The following is a 25,152-nucleotide window of genomic DNA, read 5'->3' as shown; positions in this document are numbered from 1 at the left end:
ATTTTAAGTTATAAGTAATATATATAAAAGTATATTATTAATATTAGTATTTTTTATAATAGTCTTTATTATAAAGTATAAATTTATTTTATTTATATTTTATAATTCTATAATTTTTATACTATTCTTAGAGTTTAAGTATAATATATTATTTATATAGCAGAAGTTTATAGTTAATTATATTAGCTTTATTATATTAATTTATAATTAAAATATTATTAATATAATAAAAAGCTAATTTTAATACCTTAGTTATTAAGTATTTATTTATATAATTTTTAATATATTATTAAAACTAGTTTTTAAATAATTTAGTTTTATTAAAGGCAGTATATAAATTAATTTATTTAGCTTAATTTTATTATTTTAAGAGTTTTTAATACTTTTTAAATTCTTTTTATTAAACTATTTTATTATAATATTTATTTTTTTTAATAATACCTTTAAGTTTATATTAGTTTTTAAAGTATTCTTAATTTATTATAATTATTTTATAAAAGTAGTAAATACTTTTAAATTTTACTAACCTATATTAGTTATATATATATTTTTTAAAATTATTTAGTTTTTCCTAAGTTATCCCTTTATAAAAGTTATATTATATTAAGAATATAGTATTTAAGAGATTTTTATTATATATTATATAGCTTTATTTTATTCCTATTTATAAATAACTTCTTCCTTATCCTTAAAGTTAAGTAAATTTTTTTATTTTATTATCCCTTTATTTTCTAAGTATAATTATATAATTATAAGTTTTATATTATTAAGGGCTTACTAAACTAGTATTTAAGTATATTTTATACCTTTTTAGTATTAGTTATTTATAAGTATAATATATTAGTTTTTAATTTTTATTATTTTTTCTTAAGTAACTTCCTTAAGTATATTTAAAATTTAGGTATTAGTTAATTTTTTAAGAAACTAGCTTAATTTTTACTTATTACTAAGGTATATTTAGTATTTATTATTATAATATACTAAGAAGTATAATATATTATAGTTTACTAAGGGTTATATAGTATTAATAGCTTAGTTTTCCTTAAGTTTTAAAATAAGGGTAAATTTCTTATTATTATTTTTTTTTAAAGCTTAATAATATTTCTTTATATATTTTTTCTTTTTATAATTATAATATTTAATATTTTTATATTATACCTTAATAATACTAAGGTCTATAAGTCTTAGTTTTTTATTATTATATAATATAATATCTTATTTCTTTCCCTAGTTAATATTATTACTAAAGTAAAAATACTTAAGAATTACTTTTTATATATTTCTTTTTTATTTATATTCTTTATATTATTTAAATAAATATTTATTAATATAAGTAGCTTTCTTAGAAAGTTTATTTAAAATATTAAGTAACTTATTTTAATATAACTTATTTTTAATATTAGATTTTAGTTCTTAGTAATAAAATATATATTATACTTTATTATTTAAGTTAATTCTTATAGCTAAGTATATAAAGGTAGCTATATATTTAGTATATAATTTAATTTATTTAATTTATAAAAGTATTTCTTTTACTTTTTTAACTTTATTAATTTTTTTATATAACTTCTTAAGCTATTTTTTAAAAATAGTATAATTAGTAAATAATTTATTAATATACTATTTTTTTAATTCCTAAGTTTATTTAAAATCTCTAAGATATAATTTAAATTAGTTTTTAGTAATTTTAAATAAATAGGTTTTTATAATTTAAACTTTTATAATATTACTAGCTATAATAATTAAAAAATAGCTAAAGTAGTTTTTTATATTTATAAAGAATTTTTAAATTTACTTAGGGTTTTTTTTAAATTTATTTAATAATAGTAGTTTAATAATTTCTCTAGGTTTTTATTAATATACTACAGGGGCTAGGTTTATTATAGGGTTTTTTATTAATTATTATTCTTAAAGAGTTATAATAATAGCTACTTAAGTAGTAATAGTTTTAAGCAGTTTTACTATTTATTCTTTAAGTATTATAAAGTAGTTATTAGCTTTATTTTAATTAGTAAATAGTTATAAAGCTATTATAATATCTTTAGTAATATTTTTAAAATTATTTTAAGTTTTAATATTATTATTATAACTACTTTAAGCTTTACTTTTGTAATTAATATTATTATTTAAGACTCTAAAGCTTATAAATTACTAAGTTTTTAATATTTTATTACTTATAGGTCTAAGGTAACTATTTAAATAAGAGTTATTATTATATAATAAATTAGTGCTTATATATTAATATAAATAATACTTTTCCTAAGGGATAAACCTTAAAGAGGTTTTATAGTTTATATTAGTAAAGTAATTAAGTTAGTTAATAGGTAATTTTATTATTAGTTAATAATATAAATAAAAGTAAAAGTCTAGGTTTTAATTTAATTATATTATAAATACTATAGCTATAATAATAACTAGTTATCTAAGTGTTTTAATAAGTAATATATAGTAAACTTATATATTTAGTTAACCTAAACTAAATTAATAAATTATTTATTAATTTATTCTTAGATTAATAAATAATTTATTAATTTTCTGTTAGATTAAGAAGTTATATTTTAATCCTCTCTTAATTAGTTAAAGGATTAAAGTTAATTTAGTTTAGGCTAACCTATTAGCCTATTATTATAACCTTAAGAGCTAGGTCATAATATGCCTAATTAACTAAAATATTATTAACTAATATATTATATAGTAAGGAAAATAAATTAAATACTATTAAGAACCCTACCTTAATAAAAGCTTCTATAGCTATTAAAAAAGCAGGCTAGAGGGACCCTAAGGTTATATAGGCATAAGTTGCATTATAGGAAAATACTTATAATAAAAACCCTTAGAAGGGAATTAATAACTTAAAAAACTCCCTTATTAGTAGCAGAGGGCTGGCCCCTGCTGCTAATATAAAGAATATAGATAAAATTAATAAACCTAAGGAAAGCTTTAATAACTATATTTTTATCTAAGTCCCTTTAAATTATATATAAAGAAATTTATTAATTATTAAGGCTAGATAAGAATTAATTAGGATTTTAAAACTTATAAATAAAAATATTACTTATTTTTAAAAGGTTTAATTAAGCTTTGCCCTTAGAGGCAGAAATTAAAATATTAAAAATAAAATTATTATACTTTAGCTAATAGTAAAAAGTAATAGTTTAAAAATTAAAAAAGTATATTCTTAAAAGGTTTTTTTTATATATAGTATAGTAAAGATATATATTAACCTTAGTAAGACTTACCTTATAAATATATTAGTATTAGAAAAGGTATATACTAGGGCAGGAGCTAAAACCCTGCCGGTAGCCTATTATAAAGTTAATTTTAGAGAAACCCTTAATACTTACTATTACTTTATATCCTTTATAGAGAATATTAAGCCTGGGTTTAGGCTTTTTAATAACTCCTACTTAGCAAAAGCCTAGACCTAGCTGCCTTAAATTATTTAATATTAGTAATACCTTAGTTTTTATAACTCTTAGAATTATACTAAGACTAAAAAATATTATAAATATAGTAAGCTAGTATATAAATATATTAATAATATAGTAAACTATTTACTACCCCCCTAATATATTAACTATAATAGCCCTTATATAATAAACTCCCTAAAGTATCCTACTAAACTAATTATTAAAAATAAAGAAAAGGTTTAAATAACTAAAGCTTAACTTTAAGTTATTTAAGAACTAGGTTAATAAGAGTATAATAAGGTAAACCCTCTTAAGCTAAAACTAGCCCTTATCTTAGCGGCTAATAGTAATAAAATAATTACCTTAGGTACTTAAACTAGCTCCTGCCTCCAGCTATTATTATTTAATTTAGCGCCCCCCCTCCCCCCTTAGGTTTTAGTTAAAAAGGTTATAATTAAAGTTAACTTAGATAAGAAAGACCCCTATAGGGAATCTTCCCTTACTAAGTTAGTAGTTTATATAACTAGCTTAAATAGTAAGGAGGATAAAAAGGGTAAGGAGGAAGGAGAAAGTAAGGAGGATAAAAATATATATAATACCCCCCCTAGGATTAATAAACCCCTTAACATAAGCTTATAAATATTAGGCTTTATTACAGCTATTAAAAAAACACTAGCCTTAAAATTTTCTAAGTTAATATTAGGAAGTCTAAGTCTTACTAAGATATTACCCTATTACTAATATAAAAAAGTAGTTATAATATTATACTAATTTAGGAACCTTATATTTAATAAAATAGGGTATTAAATAAAAGGTAAACTAAGAATTACCCTAAATATTAAGTATATAACCCCTTAAATAATTAAAAAAACGCTAAACCCTTAATTCTTATATTTATTAAAATCTCCCTAAACTTCCTTAGTAAATAACTCTCTCCCTTAGGCCTAAAAAATAAATATATTTACTAAATAAAAGTATATAAGTATATTATTATTAATATTTACTAAAAGGCTTTAGTAGACTTAGTTATAAAAACCCTTATTAAATAAGGCCTTTCTCTCTTTTACTTAATTATTATAAGTAACTTTAATACCTTATATTAACTCTAGGATTTAAGTAGGGGTATAAACCCTATAGGTAATAAAATAATAAAATAAGCAGAAAAGTATAACCTCCTCTTAGTATTAATAAATATACTTACTTAATATTTAGGAAAATATATTAACTTAGCTTTTATAAACTGCCCTATAGTATTTAAGGTTAAATACTTCCTTAATATAAGTTTAAACTACTATATAGTAATTATAAACCTTCTTAAGCCCCTTAGAACTACCCTAGGTATAAGGAAAAAATATATTCTACTAGATTATTAAAAAAACTTTAGTTAACTTATATACTCCTTTACCTAAACCCTTCCCTTAGTTAATTTAACTTTACTATTAGAGATTAACTTAGATAAGTATACTAAAGCCCTGTAGGACTTTTTTAAATAAATAATAAAGGCGGCTAGTAAGACTAAGTATTAGAATAGTTATAGTGTACCTTAGTAGTTAAAGAAATATAAAGTAGTTTATAAAGCCTATAAAAAATTAATAAATAGCTCCTCTGCCTAGGAGAAAGCTTATAAAACCCTTAGAGATATTATATACTATAGTAAATAAGCTTACTAAAATAAAATTATAGTAGAAGTAAGTATTACTAAGAATATATAATTAATAGTTAAATAGCGTAAGGTAATAGACTGCTTTTAACCCCCCTTTTTAATAAATAAAAATAAAAATATCTTTAACTTTATAAAAAAAGCTACTTTTTTTAAAAATAAACTCCTTAAATATAAAATAATAAAGGAGAATATTTTAAATTTATAAAAAAAAAACTTTCTTATTAATAAAAATATTTACTAAGACTAAATAATATTAAAACTAAAGGTTAAAAAAGTTATAATAGGGTTAAGTAATATTATACTTAGCGTAAATAATATATTAATTACTTTTTTATAGCTTACTTAGCTTATTATTAATAAATATATAACTAACTTTTTCTATAGTTATTTAATAATAAAATATTACTTACTACTTTTTTAAAGTATAAAGATTATTATTATCCCTAAACCTAAAAAGCTTAAAAAAGTATATATTATATATAAAAGGTATAAACTTATTTTCTTACTTTTTTATATAAAGAAAGGCCTTAAGAGGCTTTTAACTAAAAAAATTTTCCTTTTAGTAATAAAATATAAAATCCTACTAAAATAATATTTTAGGGCTTTTTTAAAAAGGTTTACTATAGACTTTATTACCTGCCTAATATATAATACTAAGATTACCTTAGTATAAGGCCTTATTATCTCTTTTCTTATACTTAATATTTCCGGCGTTTTTAATATAGTTATATATAACTACTTAATATACTAACTTAGAGAATAAGGGTGGCCCTCTCTTTTTATAAAATAAGTTAACTTTTTTATAAGTAATTAAAAAGCTTTTATTTAAAGTAAGTATAAAATAACTTTTTTAAAAATAAAGCTAAAGTATAGAGCCCCACAGGGGTCCTTTATTTTATTTATTATCTTTATACTTTATTTCTCCCTTAACCTAAAGCTTAATAATTTAAATACCTAGTTTAGGTATATAGATAATATAAGTATTATAGTAATAGGGGCTAATACTAAGAAAACTACTTAAAAGCTTTAATAAAAATTAGAAAATACCTTAAACTAAGGTAATAGAAATATAATTTTCTTTAACTTTAATAAAGCTAAACTTATATATTTTTATAAAACTAAAGCCTAATTTTATAATAAAAGAGTAAACTTTAGAGAAAAAACTATAGCTCCCTAGGACTTAGTTTATTAGTTAGGTATATACTTAGACTTATAGCTTTTCTTTAAAAAATACCTTAGGATTATAAAGGGAAAAGCTCTTAAAGTAGCTAATTTTTTAAGATTTTTAAATAAAATATAAAAAAGGTTTTTACTAAATACTATAGCCTTAGTAATTAAAGCTTATATTACCCCTATAGCTTTATATAAAATAAAGGCTTTTTAGCCTAGTGAGAGTAAATAAAGTATAATAAACCTAGGTAAATAAGTAGGAATAGGCTTAATAAGACTAATAGTAATTTTTAATTAGCCCTTTATAATAGTAGCTAGGGTAGTTATCCCTATTTAAAAAATAATTAAGCTTTTTATTATATATAGAGAATTTAAAGTCCCCTTAGTGTTAGTATAAGTAATATAAACTAGACTTTATATAATAGCTTACTTTATAGGCTTAAATAAGAATTACTTAGTTAGTAAATATATTAATAAGAAACTCTTTTTTAAAATCCCTTTTACTAAACTATAATATACTATAGCCTTAGTAAGTAAAATAATTTAACCCTCCCTTTTTATTAAAAATAATAAAGTTATTAAAATAGGTTTAAATTTTAAAGGCTTTTTAAAGTTAAATATAATAGAAAAATATTTTAAGTTTTTTAACAGCCTTCTTAGGTTTACCCTCTTTACTTACTTAAATAAATTATAAAATAAATAAGGTAATATAAAATAAAGAGTTATTATATTTTATAATTACTAAAGAATTATAATATATAGCCCTTTTACTAACGTAAAGGTTTATAATACTAAAGTAATAAGCGCTTTTAAAATTATAAAACTAACTAAGATATATACTTTAGCTAACTTAAATATCTAAGAGATTTTACTTTTTTTAAATAACTTAGCAGTAGTAAATAAAATATTAAAGCTAACCCCTACCTTATCCTAGGGAGCTTATATAAGGCTATACTAAATTACTTAGAAACTATTTTTATAAGTAATAACTAAAATAGTTTAGGTCTTAGGCTATAAAAATATACTAGGGAATAAAAAAGCTAATTAATTAATAAAAAAGGGTTTAAAACTCTTATACTACTTAAGAAATTACTTTATTATTACTTTTATTAAAAAGTAAGTAAAAAAAAAATATAAAGAAATATAAAATATTAATTAAAATAATAATTACTTAGAGTTTTATAAGGCTAGAAAGTAAGGCCTTTATAAAACTTCCCCTATACCCTTAGAATTATATCTCTTATACTTAATTTTATATAGGCTACTAGCTAAAAAGTTTAATTATAAGGATTTTATAAAGTATTATAAAAAATTTAAATATAATATTAGGCTTACTTATAAGTATAGTAAGCTAAGAATATAAAGGTATTTTATAAAATACTATATAATAGCCCCCTTTTTCCTTAATATATTAAAGAGAAAAGTATACTTTAGAACTACTTATATTTAATACCTTCTTAATAATAGAGAGTATAAGGACTTTTAAAAACTAGTAGAGGATATAAGCCTATATAGCCCCCCCCCTATAGATATAAATATATAAAATAAATTAATATTTCCTTATTTTCTTTATTATATTAAAATATAGCGAACGCTTAATCTAAACTTAGTGGCTTTTACTATCCTAGTGCCTAGATAAGGACTTATATAACTAGCTTACTTAGTGGACGTTAATAATAAAATAAATAAATAAATAAATAAGTGGGTGTGCATATTTGAAGTATTCCCCTTAGCCAAGTTTTATCCCTAACCCCTTTTCGATTTATAATGTATTTAATGCTGTTTATTTTGAGTCTTGACGTGTTCTGTCCTAACAGTTGAATCTCTTGAGATTTCTTTGGTTCTAACTTTTGTAATTGCATTTAATCTTTCTAGACTAACAATATTCCGCAATGAGGGTTTGCCGCTCTCACTTGCCACTCATCAGCTGTCAAGCCAAACTGCTCTCTTTCGTCCTCTGCACCCAGCGCTTCTCTCCTCCATTCCAGTTTGCCTTTCATGCCACCAAGCCTTGCAGCGTCTTTATACGCACTCTTTTTTATATGCCAAGTCATAAAGTCCACTCCATCGTTACTTAAAAAAACCCGTAATTTCCAGCCATCACCCGACTCCAACTCGTCTAAATATTCATTGCGTGGAAAACACCGATTCAGGGAAGCATCTTTGTAATTTTCTGCTCGTTCTGCTAGGTCATCTGTTGGGTGTGGAACAACTCCCACAAAAACACCACCTGATTTGAGATTGAGAGAGATGCTCTCAAACATAGCTATTAGTTTCTCTTTGCTCGGAGCATAGTTGAGAAACCAGGCCCCAAAAGCCAAATCAAAATGGCCGTAACTATCATTGGGAGCGAATGATGTCGACATTGTACCATCTCCGACTACAAATCGCGCATGTTCAGAAGCAACTTGTGACGATAAACGACATGCCGCACCTTCCAGCATTGTGGGTGAGATATCCATGCCAGTTATGTATTCAGCACCCCAAGTAAGAATGTGCGATGAATAGAATCCTGTACCGCATGCAAATTCAATAACAGATATACCTGGCTTCAGCAATGGTTTGACGGTCATGTACACATTGTACTTTTCAACAGCTCTATAAGGAAGGTTTTCAACGACGTTATAGGATGATCCAATCAGATCGTATTGAGACATAGTGAGGTTATTTGAACTTGCTGTTGTCAAGTACGGTTCAGAAATGCGATGGAGCGTTTGATGCGACGAGAAAAAAATTCTCTCAAACAGCAGCTGCGTCAATTAATGAAGGGAACAACGATAAACTTTTAAACTGGCATAAGCATTGTAAGAGACGAATATATTATTACATGCATGGCGCTTTTAGCTCGCGTGGTACATACGTAGTCGAAAGCCAATGTTTATTTGACCAAATAAGGTCGAAGCATCACCACTTAGTGTTGTTCACATGTACCGTAGGTAGTTAACAAAGCTTTTCTTTTAGACTCTAAACGTTGTCTACTTAGTGATTGTATATACTAGGCAGTGAAAGTTGCATCGCCCAATCAAGCGTGCAGTATTCATTTTTCTTCACTCTTTGTATCTTGTAGTAGAAGATCATAAAAACACTGGTAATAAAGTAGGCAATAATACATGCATCCCAAAAGCTAGCGCAAGTCGATTCAAAGCTTCCCTGACGGGGTGAAGTAATACATTCCATCTCTTATGTCGGCAATAACATCTGAATTGTTTGCAACACCGAGACTAGGGATCGTCGCAGCTACAAAGGCGTAAATACAAGGTGCAACGGCGGAAGTGTCAACGTAAAGGTATCCATAACTCCACTGTCAAAGCTTTTGCCAGCATCTGCATGAGCAAATGACACACTATAACGGAGTGCAATGTTGCTAAGGGCCATGCGAAGCTCCATCATAGCTAGATTTCTACCAGGGCATGCCCATTGGCCTCGTGTAAATGGAATCCAAGGAGATTTTTCCGTGGACAGGTTCTCCCATCTCTCGGGCTTGAAAGCATCTGCGTCTAACCAAAAACGTGCGTCCCGTTGTACTGTGTATGTTGGGACGGCGATAACTGTACCTCCAGGGATGAAGTCGTCGCCAATCATAAGGCCTTGTTGCGGCGTGACACGAGGCAAGCCGCCTGGGACGGATGGTTTTAGGCGTAATGTCTCCTGGATCACGCAGTCCAGATATGGGACATTTTTCTCATATGTCCAGTCGTTTATGCCTCCAGGGAATTCTTCTCGAATCGCTGCTTGAAGACGCTGATAGCAATTTGGGTTACCAGCGAGATAATAGAGTCTAAAAAGCCCCTCCACCTGTTAATACAACGTTCCACATACCACAAAACTCATATAGAAGAAGGAATACGGAGAAAGAGTTGCATGAAATCATACTTACGCATTTGAAAGAGCGGCGCTAGTTGTGTCACTGCAATAGATAGTCAGTACGATATCCGATTCCAAAGAGACATGTTTGCCTACCTTCCAGCTATAATCAAGAGGCGAGCATCTTCTTGAATTGCTATTTCACCAGGTGGGGCAGAAGGATCCCCTTCGTTGCGGGCTTTCAGCAGCCAGGATATTATATCTCGTGGGTCTTGATCCTTTAACACAGCGACTTCACTAGCCATAATCTTGCCCGCCCAATTAGTCTCGTTACATTTTCCGGATGCTCTAGAGGTGCAGGAAATCTTACCTCACGCTTTTTTTGAAGTTCCCGATGGCACCATGTGGTAAATCGAGAAAAGCTTGCTGCTGCACCAGGCACCTTAGATATCATGGACAAGAGCCACGGTACTGTGCCTAGAACACCAATAGCCAGCATGCTCTCGTGAACGCCTTTGATGGCGAGATGCTCGCTTTCCAGCTCCAGCATATGGAAATCTTTGGAAAATCCTGGCAGCATGCTGTTAGTTCGGGCACTTTGAAACGTATCACTATGGATATATCCGCATCAAAATATTCTTGAACTTCACGCACCGATATCGCCCATCACATCAAAGCCAAAAAACATAGCGTATGCCGTCATGTCAATGGGGTGGCCATGATGCTTAGCGATTTTTGATAGCAGAAGATCTACTTTAGCCTTTATTCGCGGCGCATAAACAGCCAGAGCTTTTCGCGATTAGCACGGCGCCACATGATTTTCTCTGAAAGCCCTAAAAAATACTCCATTCATACACACCTCGGAAACCAAGACCTCTTTCCCAGACCTTCTTGCGAAGCTTATGTACTTTAAGAACTCGAGTGGAATTTAGGGAAATTTTGGTCACATCATTTGACACCTGTGCATACCATGGCGATCTTGTTGTTCGTGTAGGAGGTTCGTATATAACACTGATGGCGGAGGGGCGATTGATGGAGAGCTCACGCGGGCCTTTTTTTCGGAAGTATTAAGCTTAGTTTTTGACATAAATATGGACATAAGCAGATGCCTCACCAACTCGAACTATATCTCCGTATTCTTTGTGGAGACTTTGAATATCTTCAAAAGCTTTAATGTTCTTGGCAGCATTTTTCATGGCGTAAAATCGGGAAATTTTAGCCAAGAATGGGCCTGGAAAGCGATTGAGTGGGTGAAAGAATGCTCTATACATGAGGATGCTAATCGTGGCGCCAGCGCTGTAGGTAGCTGCGATAAGCGACGCACGACACAGAGCCAGCATAACACCATAGCCAGCTACTTGTATATAGGCTGTGATCAAGATGAACACTGAACCAAGAAAGATGAAAAGGATCTGCCAGGCATGGCCATCAATCTCAAAGGGCCGAAAGATTAGATGGTGGGAAGTGACACCGGCCAGTAGTGAAACAAGTGCTGATAGCTCCAACGACGCATGCAACGCCGTGCTAAGAGCATCGCAAAATGCTGGAGCCATCCTGAATGATGGTGATTATAGTTGATACTCAACGGAAGAGGAGGAGAAGAAAAAGACACTGTAATGAGATGAAATATGTAGACAAAGGGCTCTGGAGTGCAATGCAGAAATGACCTGTCCTCCGTTGCAAGAAGCGCTGTGAAGAGTTGAATCATAACCTTGCCTGAAAGGCTACCTGTGCTAAGGGGAATCTCCAGACAGTGAATCCTTGTGCCGTGTGGAGCAGACACAGGGGTTGAGCCCCGAAAACTAGGGCATCTACATGCAAGGAGTAGCATTCGTCGAAGTTGTGAGACACGGAGTACGTACTCATATGCTATTGATAGAGCCATATGTCAGGTACAAATTGACAATAAAATCCAGTGGAGGCAGCTCTCCGTTTATAGACTTTTGCGGTCACTTCCGTCTTCAATCTGGGACGAAGGTTGCTGGTGGTTGCAAGTCGCCCAACAAAACAAGTGGAGGCTGTCGGCTTTGCTAACGATAATGGCCAACGAGTATGGAGTAGATGTAACCACATTCTCGCTAAAAATGTGACAGGTCAACAACTATGGATATACTAGTTCCGCAAAACATCAGGTTGACCAACCCGTACTTGAGTAAACCCATGCATATGACTCCCGCGGAGGAAATAAGCGAACCAATGCTCTAATTGTACTCTGTGCTGCAGATCAATTGGAAGATATGTGTGCTTCCAATTACCCTTGTGTGTAAGATTAGTGCTCGCGAAATGTAAACGATGGAAGATTCGATACAAACCGCCAGTTTCTCCTCTCTTCCTTAACATTCACGTAAGGGCATTGAAATCCTTATACCAATGTATACCATCGTAAGGCAAAAATGGAGGATCTCCATCCACTTTCATATATCATCATCTCGCTGCTATATATCCTCACCATGGTTACTATCGTGATGCGAATATAGGTTCGGGGTTGTTCCATGAAGTCCTTTGGCTGGGACGACTGGGCCATGACATCTTTATTGGTTCGTACGAATCTTCGCAGCTATCTGAGGTTGGCAGCTGACACTATAAGGTCTTAATCTCCAGATCTTCTTTTCTTTTCAACAAGCCCTCCTGTACTTTTTTCTGGAATTTGGTGCTGGAATGTAAGTGTCATAGACTTATCCCCCATCTCTGTCTGGAGAAACTCCTCTGTTTCAATGAGAAAATGGAGAGACGCTAAGTATATTAACTCACAGGCATATCACACAAGTCATGCAAGATCATCCGGAGTGGATGGCGGTACTTCTCAAGGTAGCCATTTCTTTGTGTGATAAAATCTAAGCTGCTGAGTTAACTTCCTTATACTTTCTAGGTTCTACTGCTTGAAGAATATTGGTACGTCTTCATGCAATTTGCTGTCAAGATGTGCTTTCTTCTATTCTTCTTTCGGCTATCTGAAACGCAGCTCTTTTTGCAATTTCTTTGGCCCATAATTGGATTCCACATGTCGTCTACGATAGCCATTTGGATTCTTTATTCTTTGCAATGCCGTCCTTTGAAGGCTTACTATGCTCCAGAATTATATCCAGACGCCAAATGCCTGAGTACTACCATGTTTGTACTATGACTACCTACATGTTACAAGAGATTGAAGTTCACGCAAGTTCGACAGAACATATTTCGTTCCATATTCTCTCGTATGTAGATCCGAAAGTTGCCTGCAACTATCATATCAGCCAAATCTAACGCAAATGATTGGCATGTCATTTTGAAGAGGTGTAGCTGACAGAAATTACACTACTAGCATTTGTTTGTTGATGTTTGCATACTATTTCTCCCTCTGCCGACTATTTGGACATTGCAAATGTCCCTGAGAAGACGAGTCGCTGTGCTTGTCGTGCTAACAACGGGTGGCTCTGCTGTCCTGATTGGTGGTCTACGTGCAATTATTCTGATTGAGTTCTCAAAATCACCCGATTTTACGTATTCTTTAGGGGAAATGGTCATCATTAGCAGCGCTGAGATGTCTATTGGAATTATTGCCGCGAACATGCCTGCTCTGAAAGCTTTCTGGAGCTGCTGGCGACAAAATACGTTGGGAGTTGGCAAAGCCACTGCTCTCACTGGTAGCAGCAATGCTGCTGTGGACAACTCAAAGGCGTCGCATAGAGGTGCAATCGAAATGAATTCGAGCAAAATGTCGTCCAGAAATGATACGAAGCTCAATAAGAGTTACACCGATGGTTTACCACCAACGGAGAGTGAGGAACAATTGTGCGATCACTGATGGGTGTAAGAGCAGTTACCTTTTCAAAATCTTCATCATTACGAAACTCCCACAAAGAAATTTTTTTTAGTATATATAGATAAAGACTAAGACACGAGCTTGAATATTGAGAAGCCAAAATGGCCGCGAGTAGAAGATAATATTATCATCAGGATGCATCAAGGGTGGTAATCTACGTAGGATGGTATGACAAGCGGCAGAAGGCTGTAATTGCCGTCAATTCACGGTGGCCTTGTGAAGGAACGTAAAGAAACCCGAGAAAGGTAGCAGATCAAGATGATGTGTTATCAGCGAGCACTCTTGTCTATGTATATTTATCAGCGTATGTGTGATGTATTTGTTTGATTATATCATATGACTATTAAGTACCGCAAGCTGCATAATCCCCCCCTAATTTATGTTTGCAAATGGACTTCTTAAACCCAATTTGACTACATGATTTGGGACTCAAAAAGAGACATGAACATCGAGTAAGAAATGTTAGCCACTTAAAGCAATATCCAACGGCGCATTACCCCGATAAATATGGAGCGTCCGACAGTAGTTAATACTCCGCGTGCCAGTACAGTCGAGTAAGGTACCTGTACAAAGCTCAATAGACTTGAAGCATCATGAATGGGAAATCAGGGAGTGATATTAAGCGAGGTTTTATTATTGTTTTTGTGAACTAACATTCGGGGATGACTGAGATAAATACATCATGTGGTGTTAACAGTCCTCTGTAGCCTTGGTAAATCCTGAACCGAAAGGCTCGATTTTCCTAGATAATTGAATAGCGGAGCATCAATATCGTCGGCCGGGAAAGTCAAAATATGCCACATACATGGCATTCTATAGCAGTGAAGTCCAACAAGGGGTTTATGGCATTGCACTACATATTGTTGGAATGTTAAAACTGCCATGATTCAAGACAAACCCTTTCTGGGCTTGCTACCCAGCAGATTGCTATTAAAAATTTAGAGGAAGCATTTCAGGCCATGAGGCATTCGGCTTTACGTACTTGAGACAAAATAAATTATCTACTGCAGATTGTAGATGCTACCTTACCATGCATAAATTAAGCGCTGATACATAATTGGAGGTCATCAGCTATCTCAATGTACATAAAAGGCAAATATTTCTGCTTTCTCCGTGAAGGCATATGAAGCGGCCATCAAAAACGCTCTTTTAGTATGAGTTTATTTACACATAAATACGCAGTACTCTTTTCACTTTCGCCTCAATTGTACCCTCGTGTCTAAGTTGCTGCGTTTACTTGTAATGAGTTCATCGTGAGCGATATCCGAAAGCCTCGGTCAATGCTAATTCCACATATTACAGCCATGCTACGAAGTACTCGTATTTATATTCCTGGCTCATTGCAGTGACATGATTTTTCAGGCTGCTACCCCAACTTCCCAGTTCGGAGGCCTGCATGCCCTGGCGGACTTTTGCAAAATGCGACGTTGAACCAACAACATGAGCACCGTGTGTCGTATCCACAAACAAATACGGCAAAGGGTTGTCCAAGAACACTAGCTCAAATCTAGGAGGGAGGCCCGAAACCGTCGTTGGGTGTTGCTCCTGACAATCGAAGGTCCCTACTACCTACTTGTACTACCTACCTGGATCCTTTCTGCTACTGCTGTTCTTTTGGCAGACAAATTCCAGCCAAAACGACTCATATTCAAGTATCTCATTTGATACATCACAGCATTTGTCTTTCCGGCGTTACCGGCTCCTCCACAATTGATGACACTTTTAGTGCAGTAGCGTACCTTTACAACGACTTCAAGCCCCCCATAGCTTACTGTGGATCTACCAAAGGTAGCCATAACAGGAATAGTACTGTATAGTGCAAGCTAAGCAAGTCCGCATAACTGTGCCCCCAGTAAGCCTGCATAATAAAGCTCACAATTTTGAAGTTTACCCTACAGTATGATCAGCTTAACCGTAATCCGTACACTCTTCTTAACAACACGGCAAGGCCAGCAATGGTTCTAGAATAAGCACAAAGTCTAGATTTAATATATAACGGAATTCGAGTGAACCATGTTTGTGAATGATGTGATGCTCCAGAGTGTCTTACAGCTAACCGAAGGGTAAGGTAAAATAATGAACGACAAAGAGAAAACTCAAGACATCTTGTTGACAAATGGAAAACCACAAAGACATTCACGGATGTGGTTATGTCAATCAAACTGAAGTATAACCCATTCAATATCACCTATTAATAAACGTGTTTCCACTTATAATTTCAGCAATACCTACAAGCTTGGTCGTCAAGGCACAAGTCGTTCGCTTATATACCGATAGTTCGTCATGGTCTATGCGGGCTTTGAGGAGAGATAGATCATGTAACCCGATAATATCGGGCAATATACATGTAGCACCTTGATTCATAGGATATATGGCACAGTGAAGCGATAAGTTTACCAATAAGCATGTAGAGGGCCCTTGCGCATGCGCAACCTAACATGCCGTGTAGTTTTGAGACGAGGCAGGTATATAAATTATTAACAGATCTGTCGTTGCGGAGAGAATATTGGGAGCGGTGATCTTCAAGTTTTCATGATCCGCGCAATTAATCGTATCCAACGTAGCATCTAGTCGGCTACAATACTAATATGGTGGTGAAAGCTATATGTACTGCAACTCTCGCCACGGTGTTAACAGGGTCATTCCAAAATGTTGATGCGGCATGCAAATGTGTAGGTGACAGGGCCCTTCGAAGCGTGCATTTAACAACTCACTGGATGAAAACGAGACTTTTTCTAACATGGTGGAATCTCCGTAGCCATATGGTGACCGTTGCTGGCCTTCCGACCAGGCTTGGGCGTCACTGAACAATACATTGTCTGGAAATTTGATCAGAACCGTTCCATCTGCCGCGCCGTGTTATTCTGGGCCACATCAAGATACAGAGGCTTGCGCCTTCCTTCAGGCAAATTTCTACGACTTAGCATTTTATGCAAACTTTCCAGGTGGCTATGATTTCCCACATGAGTGGTCGTACCATGTTCCAGGACGAAACTCTTCGACATGCTCTCTCGGGGACACTGCTGTATATAGCATCAATGCCACTACACCTGCCGCTATCAGCGCGGGGTTGAAGGTTGCCGCTAGGTATAACATTCGTGTTTCCGTCAAGCAGAGTGGCCATGACCTTCTCGGTCGTTCCAGCGGAAGAGGAGGTATGTTGATATAGATTCAATATCTGCGAGATGATTCCGCCAAACCATTGGAATTTAACAAGGCTCATGTTCCCACGGAACCATGCGCCGATGTCCAACTAGGTGGTGCTTCCTACTGGGGCGGTAGCGCCGCGCGCATTGGCGGAGGCTTCACCTCGGGAGATGTTTATCCAGCTGCTCACAAAATTGGTGTTGTCGTCGGGGGTGGCACCTGTTTCACGGTTGGAATTATCGGTGGGTATCTCCAAGGTGGTGGACACAGAGCAGCAATACATGAATATGGCCTTGGATCTGACCAGATCCTGGAATTTAACGTCGTTCTGGCTAATGGCTCAAAGGTTCCAGCCCAGATTTGTTCCAGGCTCTTCGTTTGGCGGAGGTCCTAGCACATACGGCATCGTCACGAGTGCAACAGTCCGCACATATCCAGAGACCCCCATGGTCGCGCTCATCTTGCAAATCACCCCACAAGAGGGTACAGATGACTTAGACACCTTTCTTGACGCTATCACTACCTGATATCAACAAATACCAGCTCTTTTGGCTGGTGGTGTGCAAGGCTACGCGGGGTGGGCGGCATGGGATGAAAAGTCATCTCTGGGGCCACCGTCTCGTATGCTTCAGCAGGCCGCGGGTGTTTTCAACCAAACACTCGAACAAGTGCAGAGAACAATGGAGCCAATCCTGAAGAAGCTAACAGTATTTAAATCCCCGGGAATTGATGACTCAGTTGATTACCTGACTTTTCCCGACTGCTATGCATACTTAGCCGGACTGATACATTATGACGCGGAGGTTGGCGGAGGTATCCTCATGTCTTCTCGTTTGTTCGAGGAGAAGAATTCAGCCAATGTAACGGCGGTACGGCAAATGGTCGAAGCAATTGCCGGTCTACCGGGACAGAATACATCGGCCGTCATTTACATGACTGGCGGTGGTGCCGCGACCAAAGAGTTACCGCGACCAAAGAGTTACCGCTCTCAGGTGTCAACCCCGTGTTCCGCCGAGCGCTGTTAATAAACATTGTCTCCCGCAACTGGGATATTTTGACACCAAACTTAGACACCGCGGCTGCTCAAAAGGATATCACATACCACAAAGGCAAGGCTCAAGCAGCTTTTGCCCCTGATACTGGTTCATATCTGAACGAAGGCAATTGGCTTGATCCTGACTATCTAACTAACCAGTTCGGAGCTATTTTGCCTACCCTTGAGGCTGCTAAAAAGAAATACGATCCCACAGATATCTTTTATTGCACTACTTGCGTGGGCTCCCAGCATTGGGAGGAAGAGGAAGATGGTTACTTGTGTACGGTTAAGGGGAGCTGATGGTCGTTCACTAGGTTTGTAGACTGGGCGGAAGAGTTGTGATTCGCTGTTGGACATCTGGTTATCGCAGTTTTATAGAAGAATTGAAGACTGAATAGTATCTTTTGCAAAAGAATATGTATATATAAGGTAGTTGGATGTCTATGTGCGTCAGAGCTCATCGACTGGAATACAAATTTTATACTCTACATCTTCTAACTCTTTCAACATGGGCGAGAGATTGTTGAATTATGTAGGGAAAGGGAAACGAAATTTGATAGCATTCAACTCTCCTAAATCGTAGCACCGACATCAAGAGCCATCATACCGTGTACTTGTTATCTGCATCTGCATCACGCGACCTTTCCTGAAATGTCATGTCGATACTAACAGTCTTCTTGATGCCCATTATCCTTTCTTCGCTTCCTTCACTTTTATAGTTTGTCTCCAAGTCATCCATACCATCGTCGAAGTCGCCACGCCTCTTCGAGTGGTTGGATTGACTGTTCCAGTTGTTTGATCGAGCGCCTTCGCCGTGAACACCATCACTTAGCTCGTACGAACGGTCATGCTTTGTAGAGCCAAACAAGAAGGGAATAAATCGAGCCAGTGGCATTCTCAGCGAAGGTGTACAGGCACAAATCACGCCGACCGTGGATTCCACTTGAGTCCAGATGACTGATGTTCCAGTTGCCCAGGTGAAGTCCTGGATGAAAGTGGCATTGAAGTTGAGACTAATCAGTCGTTCGATACTAGTGATGCATACACTTGAGAGAGACGTTAGAAATGCGAGACAAGAATTATCTGGAGTACTCACAATGCCCCAAGAACAAAGACAGCGATGACGCTGATCTTTGCTCGACGATTCATCTGTAATTTTAAGATTACAGGAACTGGCAAGACGAGAACGACGACGTCCATGAAGGTGTTCCATCCAGATTGGCCGTACCAAAATGCTTTAATGTTGATGCTGGACCAATATTAGCCGTGCATTACCTCTAAGACGAGCAGGATGACTGACCAATGTCCGGGTATGGTCTTGTCCCACGAGTACTTAACCGGAGTGCACTGAAAGATTGTGGTAAAACTGAGGGCAATCAGGGCGCAACCTATCTGGATAATAAGTATCCAGCAGATAATCCGAAACTTTCTCTGCGGAAAAATGTCGAGGTATAAGAAGAGAAACGACAACTTAGTTATTGCGACGGTGTTCTTGACAAAGCACTGAAATATGAAAAAGTATAGCAAGGAGTGATATCGTTGTTCTGCATTGAGATAAGGAGCGTGATGTCCAAAGCCCCAGTTCAAAATGGCTGAATGGTTCGGTTAGCAGCAGAACATGATTGATGCGGCATCGAACAGCCCCTACCAACTGTTATACAGGCTGTTTGAATAATGTTGAAGATCTATTTGCGATTTAGCCGCATGCAAAAGACATCTGTTAAAACGGCATCATTACCAAGCAGATGACAACGCAAACATCGGCCTTGTTCAACGCGCCACCGCCGTTTTTGATGCACCGCCACCATACACGAAATCCAACAATACCCGTCGCAAGGACGAGTAGAGGTATATTCACGTATATAAAAGTGTATCCATTTTTCGTATCTGGGCCATTGGGCACGGTGACTGCCGTTGCCGTCATGGTATTGGTTGGATGTGAGAACAATGAAAAGACAAAGGAATGATAATGTGATGAGAGGTTAGCGATACCGATCTCAGGTACTGCTGCAGCCTATCATTCTGGTTCGCTGTTAGGCAAGGATTGGACGATTGAATCGCACTCGCAGCAATCAATCTGACAGAGCCCACTATCTATAAGGAATCGTCGACCTTGGACAGCGAGACATTGCTCTTCCGCTAAGCTCATCCTTGATCCTGGCTTCACTAGATGAGGTGGACCAAGCTTCGTCCGAATCCGTGGATGTCCCAGCCCCAAGGGGCGCCCTAGCATTGTCCCAAGATACAACTAGTACTACTGTGACAGCCTTGTTAGTGGCGGAGATCAGATGTAATCTAACTCAAAACGAACGGTAAGTCATAAAATGGACAGGATGTTCAAGTCCCCAATGCGTGTGAAGTAGGTAGTAGACTGCTGGTGTAGGTAATGTAGAACGGTTCGCTCTTACATTATGCCGTTGTCCTCACAACCATATCGCCCATCATACAGCTGTAAGTATTGGAGCATGAAAAAAATATCGCCGATTGAACTTGTCCATGAAACGCATCTAAATTTATTTACAGCTGCAGCCGTTGATGTGTCGACTCTGGCCTAACAACCTGTCCTACGAGGCAGCATGCCGTGATGTGCAGTAACTGCACTTGCAAACTGCTAGTATTAATGCCAACAAGGGATCTAGTAGGCACAACCCGCTGCCGGGTGTTATCCGGACCAGTGGCTGAAACATACCCCAGGGGAGTGCGGCGTTCCTCCTGTCCATCGCCCTGGCTGCGGAAAAGGGGCTAACGCGTGGTGATACCTCAGCCAATTGTCGAACAGTGGCTTGAATGATCACTGACCGACATCTGACAGGTCTCGAACACTACATTGGTAGCAATGGTGGCTGAAAAACTGCAACCAATGTGTAACTCATTCAGGTAGCACTTCGAAAGCTGAATTCAGCCCAGGAGACCCTGACAAGCTAAGCCAATATTAAGTATGCACTGTGGTATAACTGCTGTTTTAGCTTTGAAGATGAAGCGCAATTACGCGTGCAGTCATTTCTCACTTAAGAGATCATTATTATTAAGATTGTGAGAGCCGAAGAGCGGTACATACGAGCACGTACCACTCGTGGAATACGACAGGAAATACGCTTTGTTCAATACTCTCACTACGAGTACTACCTAGTTGACAAGTCTATGCGTAACAACCGAATTGTTACAGTCTAATTACTTAACGTTTATGCCGTTTCATGCTACTACTGTTGTATTGCAGCAGCGGAACGCGGAAGCTCCGTAGATAGTGAGTAACGGCCATAGTACAAAAAAAAGTGATTTCTGATTAATTTTGTGCCTCAAAATCTTGAACAATTTTGTGGCTCTGGCTTGGTATTAGTACTACTCGTATTTCGACAAGACTTGAGTCCAGTGGCAGTCACAGAGAAAAGGTTTCAAAACGAGGGTGCTGCTTCAGCCAGAGCCTTAGCTAACAAATCGGAAATCCATTGCTACAGTACATGAGCTGAAGAATTAGTGGAATCAAAAGATCGATAGAGCCTGAGCTTGACTTATAATGGCATAGAGGTGAGAAAAAAGATTTCCCATGCAATACGACTCTACGGTATGTGTGTTGGTTGCAAGTGTAGAATTCTGAAGTCCGTCCCTTGCTAGTGTAGATAGACGCGTGTCTGGACCAACCCGCCATGGATGCTTGCTGTATGCAGCAAGCCCTTTTCGTCTTGTTCCCCCTGCGATCAAGAAATCCTGTGCCGAATGGCCTGATCTCGAACATTTGTGATGTTATGCAATCGCCTCTCCTGTTGATTATCACATTCAACAGAAAGGGGTCTGACTAGGCATACGAGTATGCCTACGGGAGTTTATTTCTGTCACGCCCTGTGGTTTGTCAACATGTGTGTGGAGACTTGTTTTCTACGTAATACTTGTACGGTCTTTGGCCAACTCGTACGAGTTTGGAATACAGGCAAATCCTGAAAATGCCTCTCCAGTGAAATAGGGTTACACGGGCTACCTAAGGCAATGCTAGTACAGGTACTAGGCGAACTGTTGCTATACCGTAAAACCTCGCAAAACTCGTTTTGTGGGTCTCCCCATACTTATACCCTGTTTTGATCGAGAGAAACGAGTTTTGCGAGGTTCTACGGTACCAAAAAGTAATGCCTCCTCTGCACCCCGTTGGTCTCGGTAGATGAGAGGTACAAACAAGATGGTATGTAGATATTTTGTCAGGTCGCCCCACTCGCGGAAGCAAGGTGGCAGACCAAGATTTCGTGAGGAAGGGTCCTGTTCCAGGGTCCAGGTGACAGGGTCACGGCCGAGAGCCTGTGAGGGCACTCCGTGATGCCGCCGGCTTTGAGCTAGGGCCAGACCTTGAGTCTTCGCAACATAAACTTCTTTTGTAGCGCTGTGGATTCCCCCACAACGCGCCAGGCAATTTCCTCCCGGCCGTGGTCTTGCACGGGCCGCGTCCACCGGGAATCCCATCCGTTTGTGATTCGGCAGGGGCCCCTTGCCCCGGCCTAGTATCCACGTCCGCGACGCAAGCGTGACATTCTAGGCATTCTGTAGCTGAACCAACAACCAAAGGTGTGGAGAGAAAGTGAGGTAATCCGTGATGAGTTTGCCGGCTTGGGCGCGTGGATGTGGATGAATCTGGCTCAGCACAGTGTGTGATCACTGGCTGCGGTTGGCCGAAATGGGCTTCTTGCAACGGCGGCCGTAGCAGAAGCTACTGGTGGGAGGGGGTTGGTATCAAAGGTCAAGTCTTCTTTAGGCAGCGCACATTCTGTTCTTCTTCGATTTATTTTCTACAACTACACACCCTGTCAAGACACGGCAGAAGTGTTCCCAACCGTACGCAGCAACACACACGGAACGCAATCATGGAATTAGATGCAGAGGTCGCAGCAGAAAAGCCTTTGGGCTTAGTCTCGATGTCACCCTCTGACACGACGACTGCGGATGCAACAGAGTCCCTCTCCAGTGCCGAGTATCGTAAGCTTATCTGGAAACTCGACGTGCATCTCCTGCCGCCACTCTTTGTATTATGGTTCATCTCCTTGATTGACCGCGTCAACATTGGCACGGCGAGGATCCAGGGTCTTGAGAAGGACCTGGGGATGAATCCTTTGACCAACCAATTCAACATCGCAACCGGTAAGTTTTGCGCCACAAAAACCTGGACATAATTGTGTCTGACTTCGTGTTTCCCTAGTTGTCGTCTTCATTGGCCTCATGCTGGCAGAGGTAGTCACGCCCAACCAACCAACATCAATTTATATCTTACTCACACGCGAGAGCAGGTTCCAAGCAACTGGCTGGTCAAAAGATTCACACCGTCTACCGTGCTCTGTGGTGAATGCATAATTCTCGGTAAGTTACACAGTCGATCCGATTGACGAGGTGCTCATATCGGGTAGGGATCTTCACAATTGTTCAAGGCCTGCTCAAAAACTTTGGTGGCCTCGTTGCTATACGGCTTATCATTGGCATCTTAGAAGCGGGACTGATCCCTGGTTCCATCTTCTTGCTGTCAGCATATTACCCAAGATACGAGCTGCAATGGCGTGTGAGCATGCTCCATGTGGGCAATGCGCTCTCCAACGCCGTCGGCGGACTGTTGGCCTATGCTGTTGCCGGCATTCATTCATCAAATGGATGGCATGGATGGAGATGGATCTTTGTCATTGAGGGTTCGATCACGATTGCCCTCACGTTATTGTGCTGGCCCTTTATGAATAACTGGCCAGCCACAGCGAAATGGCTCAAGCCGAGTGAGAAGGCCGTCTTGGAAGAACGCATTCGTCTCGACGGCATCATTGGCCGTATGGACGTGTTGGACCGCAAGGCTGTCATCCGATGCCTCACAGATTGGAAGATTTATCTCAGGTAGAGTACTTCCGGAGCGGGCTGCATTTCATAGTTGTGCTAACACAAAGGTTTAGTGCTTTCATCATTGTAGGCGTCATCTCGAGCGTCTACTCATGCACTCTGTTTGCCCCGACGATCGTCTCGGTTCTCAAGCCCGGATCCTCTTCCAAGAAAATCCAGTCCCTGGTAATTCCAATCTTTGTTGCGGCGTCAGCCACCACCCTGGCGTGTGCATACATCTCAGACAAATTAAAACACCGCGCTGGCGTCGCCATTGCCGGCTGTTTTATTGCAATCATTGGCTATATTATCATTCTCAATCAAGAGCACGTTTCGGTCAATGTACGATATGGAGCGTTGTATTTTATCGCTTCCGGTTCTTTTGCAGCCTTACCTGGAGCTTGGATCCTGCTTTTAAACAACGTTTCCGGATCTTACAAGACGGCCTTTGCCATGGGTATGGAGATTGGTCTGGGCAACGGTGGTGGATTTGTTGCGTCGTTCTCCTTCCAATCTAAAGCGGCCCCATTTTACTGGACAGGATTCAGAACTACCTTCTCCCTCATGTGCATGGCAATTGGGCTAATCTGCTTTTATGTGGCTGGCCTCTGGTATGAGAATCGGCAGAAGCGATTGGGGAGGCGGAACCACCTGCTGGAGGAAGAGGGCGATAATCTGGGAGACGCCCATCCCCAGTTCATCTACACATACTAGAGTTGCAAACCGTTGGGATCAGTACGAATGGGCTATGTGCTACTAGGAAATGGTACACGCCGTTTGAATTGGTGCGAATATTTTGTCATTGCTTTTCTAATAATAATCATTTTTACTTCTCCATAGCGAACTCAGAATATGTTAATCTCAGAGTACGGATCAACAGAGGCCCTGAAACGGGTACCACAGTGTCTCCTCCTTTCACAACAGTACTCCTCAACATAAGCGGTCAGCTACTATCTTGAATACGGCCAGTCCAGTGACCATATGTAACTGTGCTATTTAGTGCCTGGTGAGCCATGCTAGATGAGCATACAGGGGCCAATTTGCCGGTTCAACCCTTCTATGATACGGATGCTACGGTGACAATGCCAGGGAACAGATGATGCCAGCGTCCGCGGAGTATTATACGGAGATATCTTTCAAATGTCGCTGTGTCAGCACACCACAGTACGTCTCACCTCTTCTGTGCTCCTTGATTCTTCAGTTGGGTAGATAAGTCAATGTACGTATGTAGGTGCTCGTGCTCCAAAGAGGCTTTGAGAGCTCATGTTTTAATGACCGGGAGTAGCCG

General features: G+C 37.5%; 5 protein-coding genes across 5 annotated transcripts; 3 read left to right on the top strand and 2 right to left on the bottom strand.

Annotated features, from left to right (window-relative positions):
• Positions 1–9,480: 9,480 nt before the first annotated feature.
• Triagg1_8139 (uncharacterized protein) lies at positions 9,481–11,600 on the bottom strand (the record flags this gene model as incomplete). The annotated part of the gene is made up of 7 exons (XM_062902953.1): positions 9,481–10,021; positions 10,121–10,150; positions 10,204–10,355; positions 10,418–10,617; positions 10,702–10,836; positions 10,907–11,098; positions 11,162–11,600. 7 exons carry the CDS (start codon positions 11,598–11,600, stop codon positions 9,481–9,483), a joined length of 1,689 nt encoding a protein of 562 aa, XP_062752984.1.
• Positions 11,601–13,408: 1,808 nt separating this feature from the next.
• On the top strand, positions 13,409–13,831 carry Triagg1_8138 (uncharacterized protein; the record flags this gene model as incomplete). The annotated part of the gene is made up of 1 exon (XM_062902952.1): positions 13,409–13,831. One exon carries the CDS (start codon positions 13,409–13,411, stop codon positions 13,829–13,831), a length of 423 nt encoding a protein of 140 aa, XP_062752983.1.
• A 3,140-nt stretch (positions 13,832–16,971) lies between these two features.
• Positions 16,972–18,332, top strand: Triagg1_8137 (uncharacterized protein; the record flags this gene model as incomplete). The annotated part of the gene is made up of 5 exons (XM_062902950.1): positions 16,972–17,004; positions 17,067–17,242; positions 17,343–17,479; positions 17,540–18,016; positions 18,067–18,332. 5 exons carry the CDS (start codon positions 16,972–16,974, stop codon positions 18,330–18,332), a joined length of 1,089 nt encoding a protein of 362 aa, XP_062752982.1.
• A 301-nt stretch (positions 18,333–18,633) lies between these two features.
• Triagg1_8136 (uncharacterized protein) lies at positions 18,634–19,956 on the bottom strand (the record flags this gene model as incomplete). Its single annotated transcript, XM_062902949.1, has 5 exons — positions 18,634–19,078; positions 19,129–19,281; positions 19,333–19,624; positions 19,681–19,717; positions 19,771–19,956. The coding sequence occupies 5 exons, from the start codon at positions 19,954–19,956 to the stop codon at positions 18,634–18,636; spliced, it is 1,113 nt and encodes a 370-aa protein (XP_062752981.1).
• Positions 19,957–22,876: 2,920 nt separating this feature from the next.
• On the top strand, positions 22,877–24,578 carry Triagg1_8135 (uncharacterized protein; the record flags this gene model as incomplete). The annotated part of the gene is made up of 5 exons (XM_062902948.1): positions 22,877–23,150; positions 23,209–23,240; positions 23,297–23,366; positions 23,414–23,882; positions 23,939–24,578. 5 exons carry the CDS (start codon positions 22,877–22,879, stop codon positions 24,576–24,578), a joined length of 1,485 nt encoding a protein of 494 aa, XP_062752980.1.
• Between the last annotated feature and the right edge of the window lie 574 nt (positions 24,579–25,152).

The sequence above is a fragment of the Trichoderma aggressivum genome, assembly GCF_033847375.1.
Source record: "Trichoderma aggressivum f. europaeum strain CBS 100526 chromosome Unknown scaffold_038, whole genome shotgun sequence".
NCBI classification, from domain to species: Eukaryota; Fungi; Ascomycota; class Sordariomycetes; order Hypocreales; family Hypocreaceae; genus Trichoderma; species Trichoderma aggressivum.
This window is presented reverse-complemented; position numbering and strand designations above follow the sequence as displayed.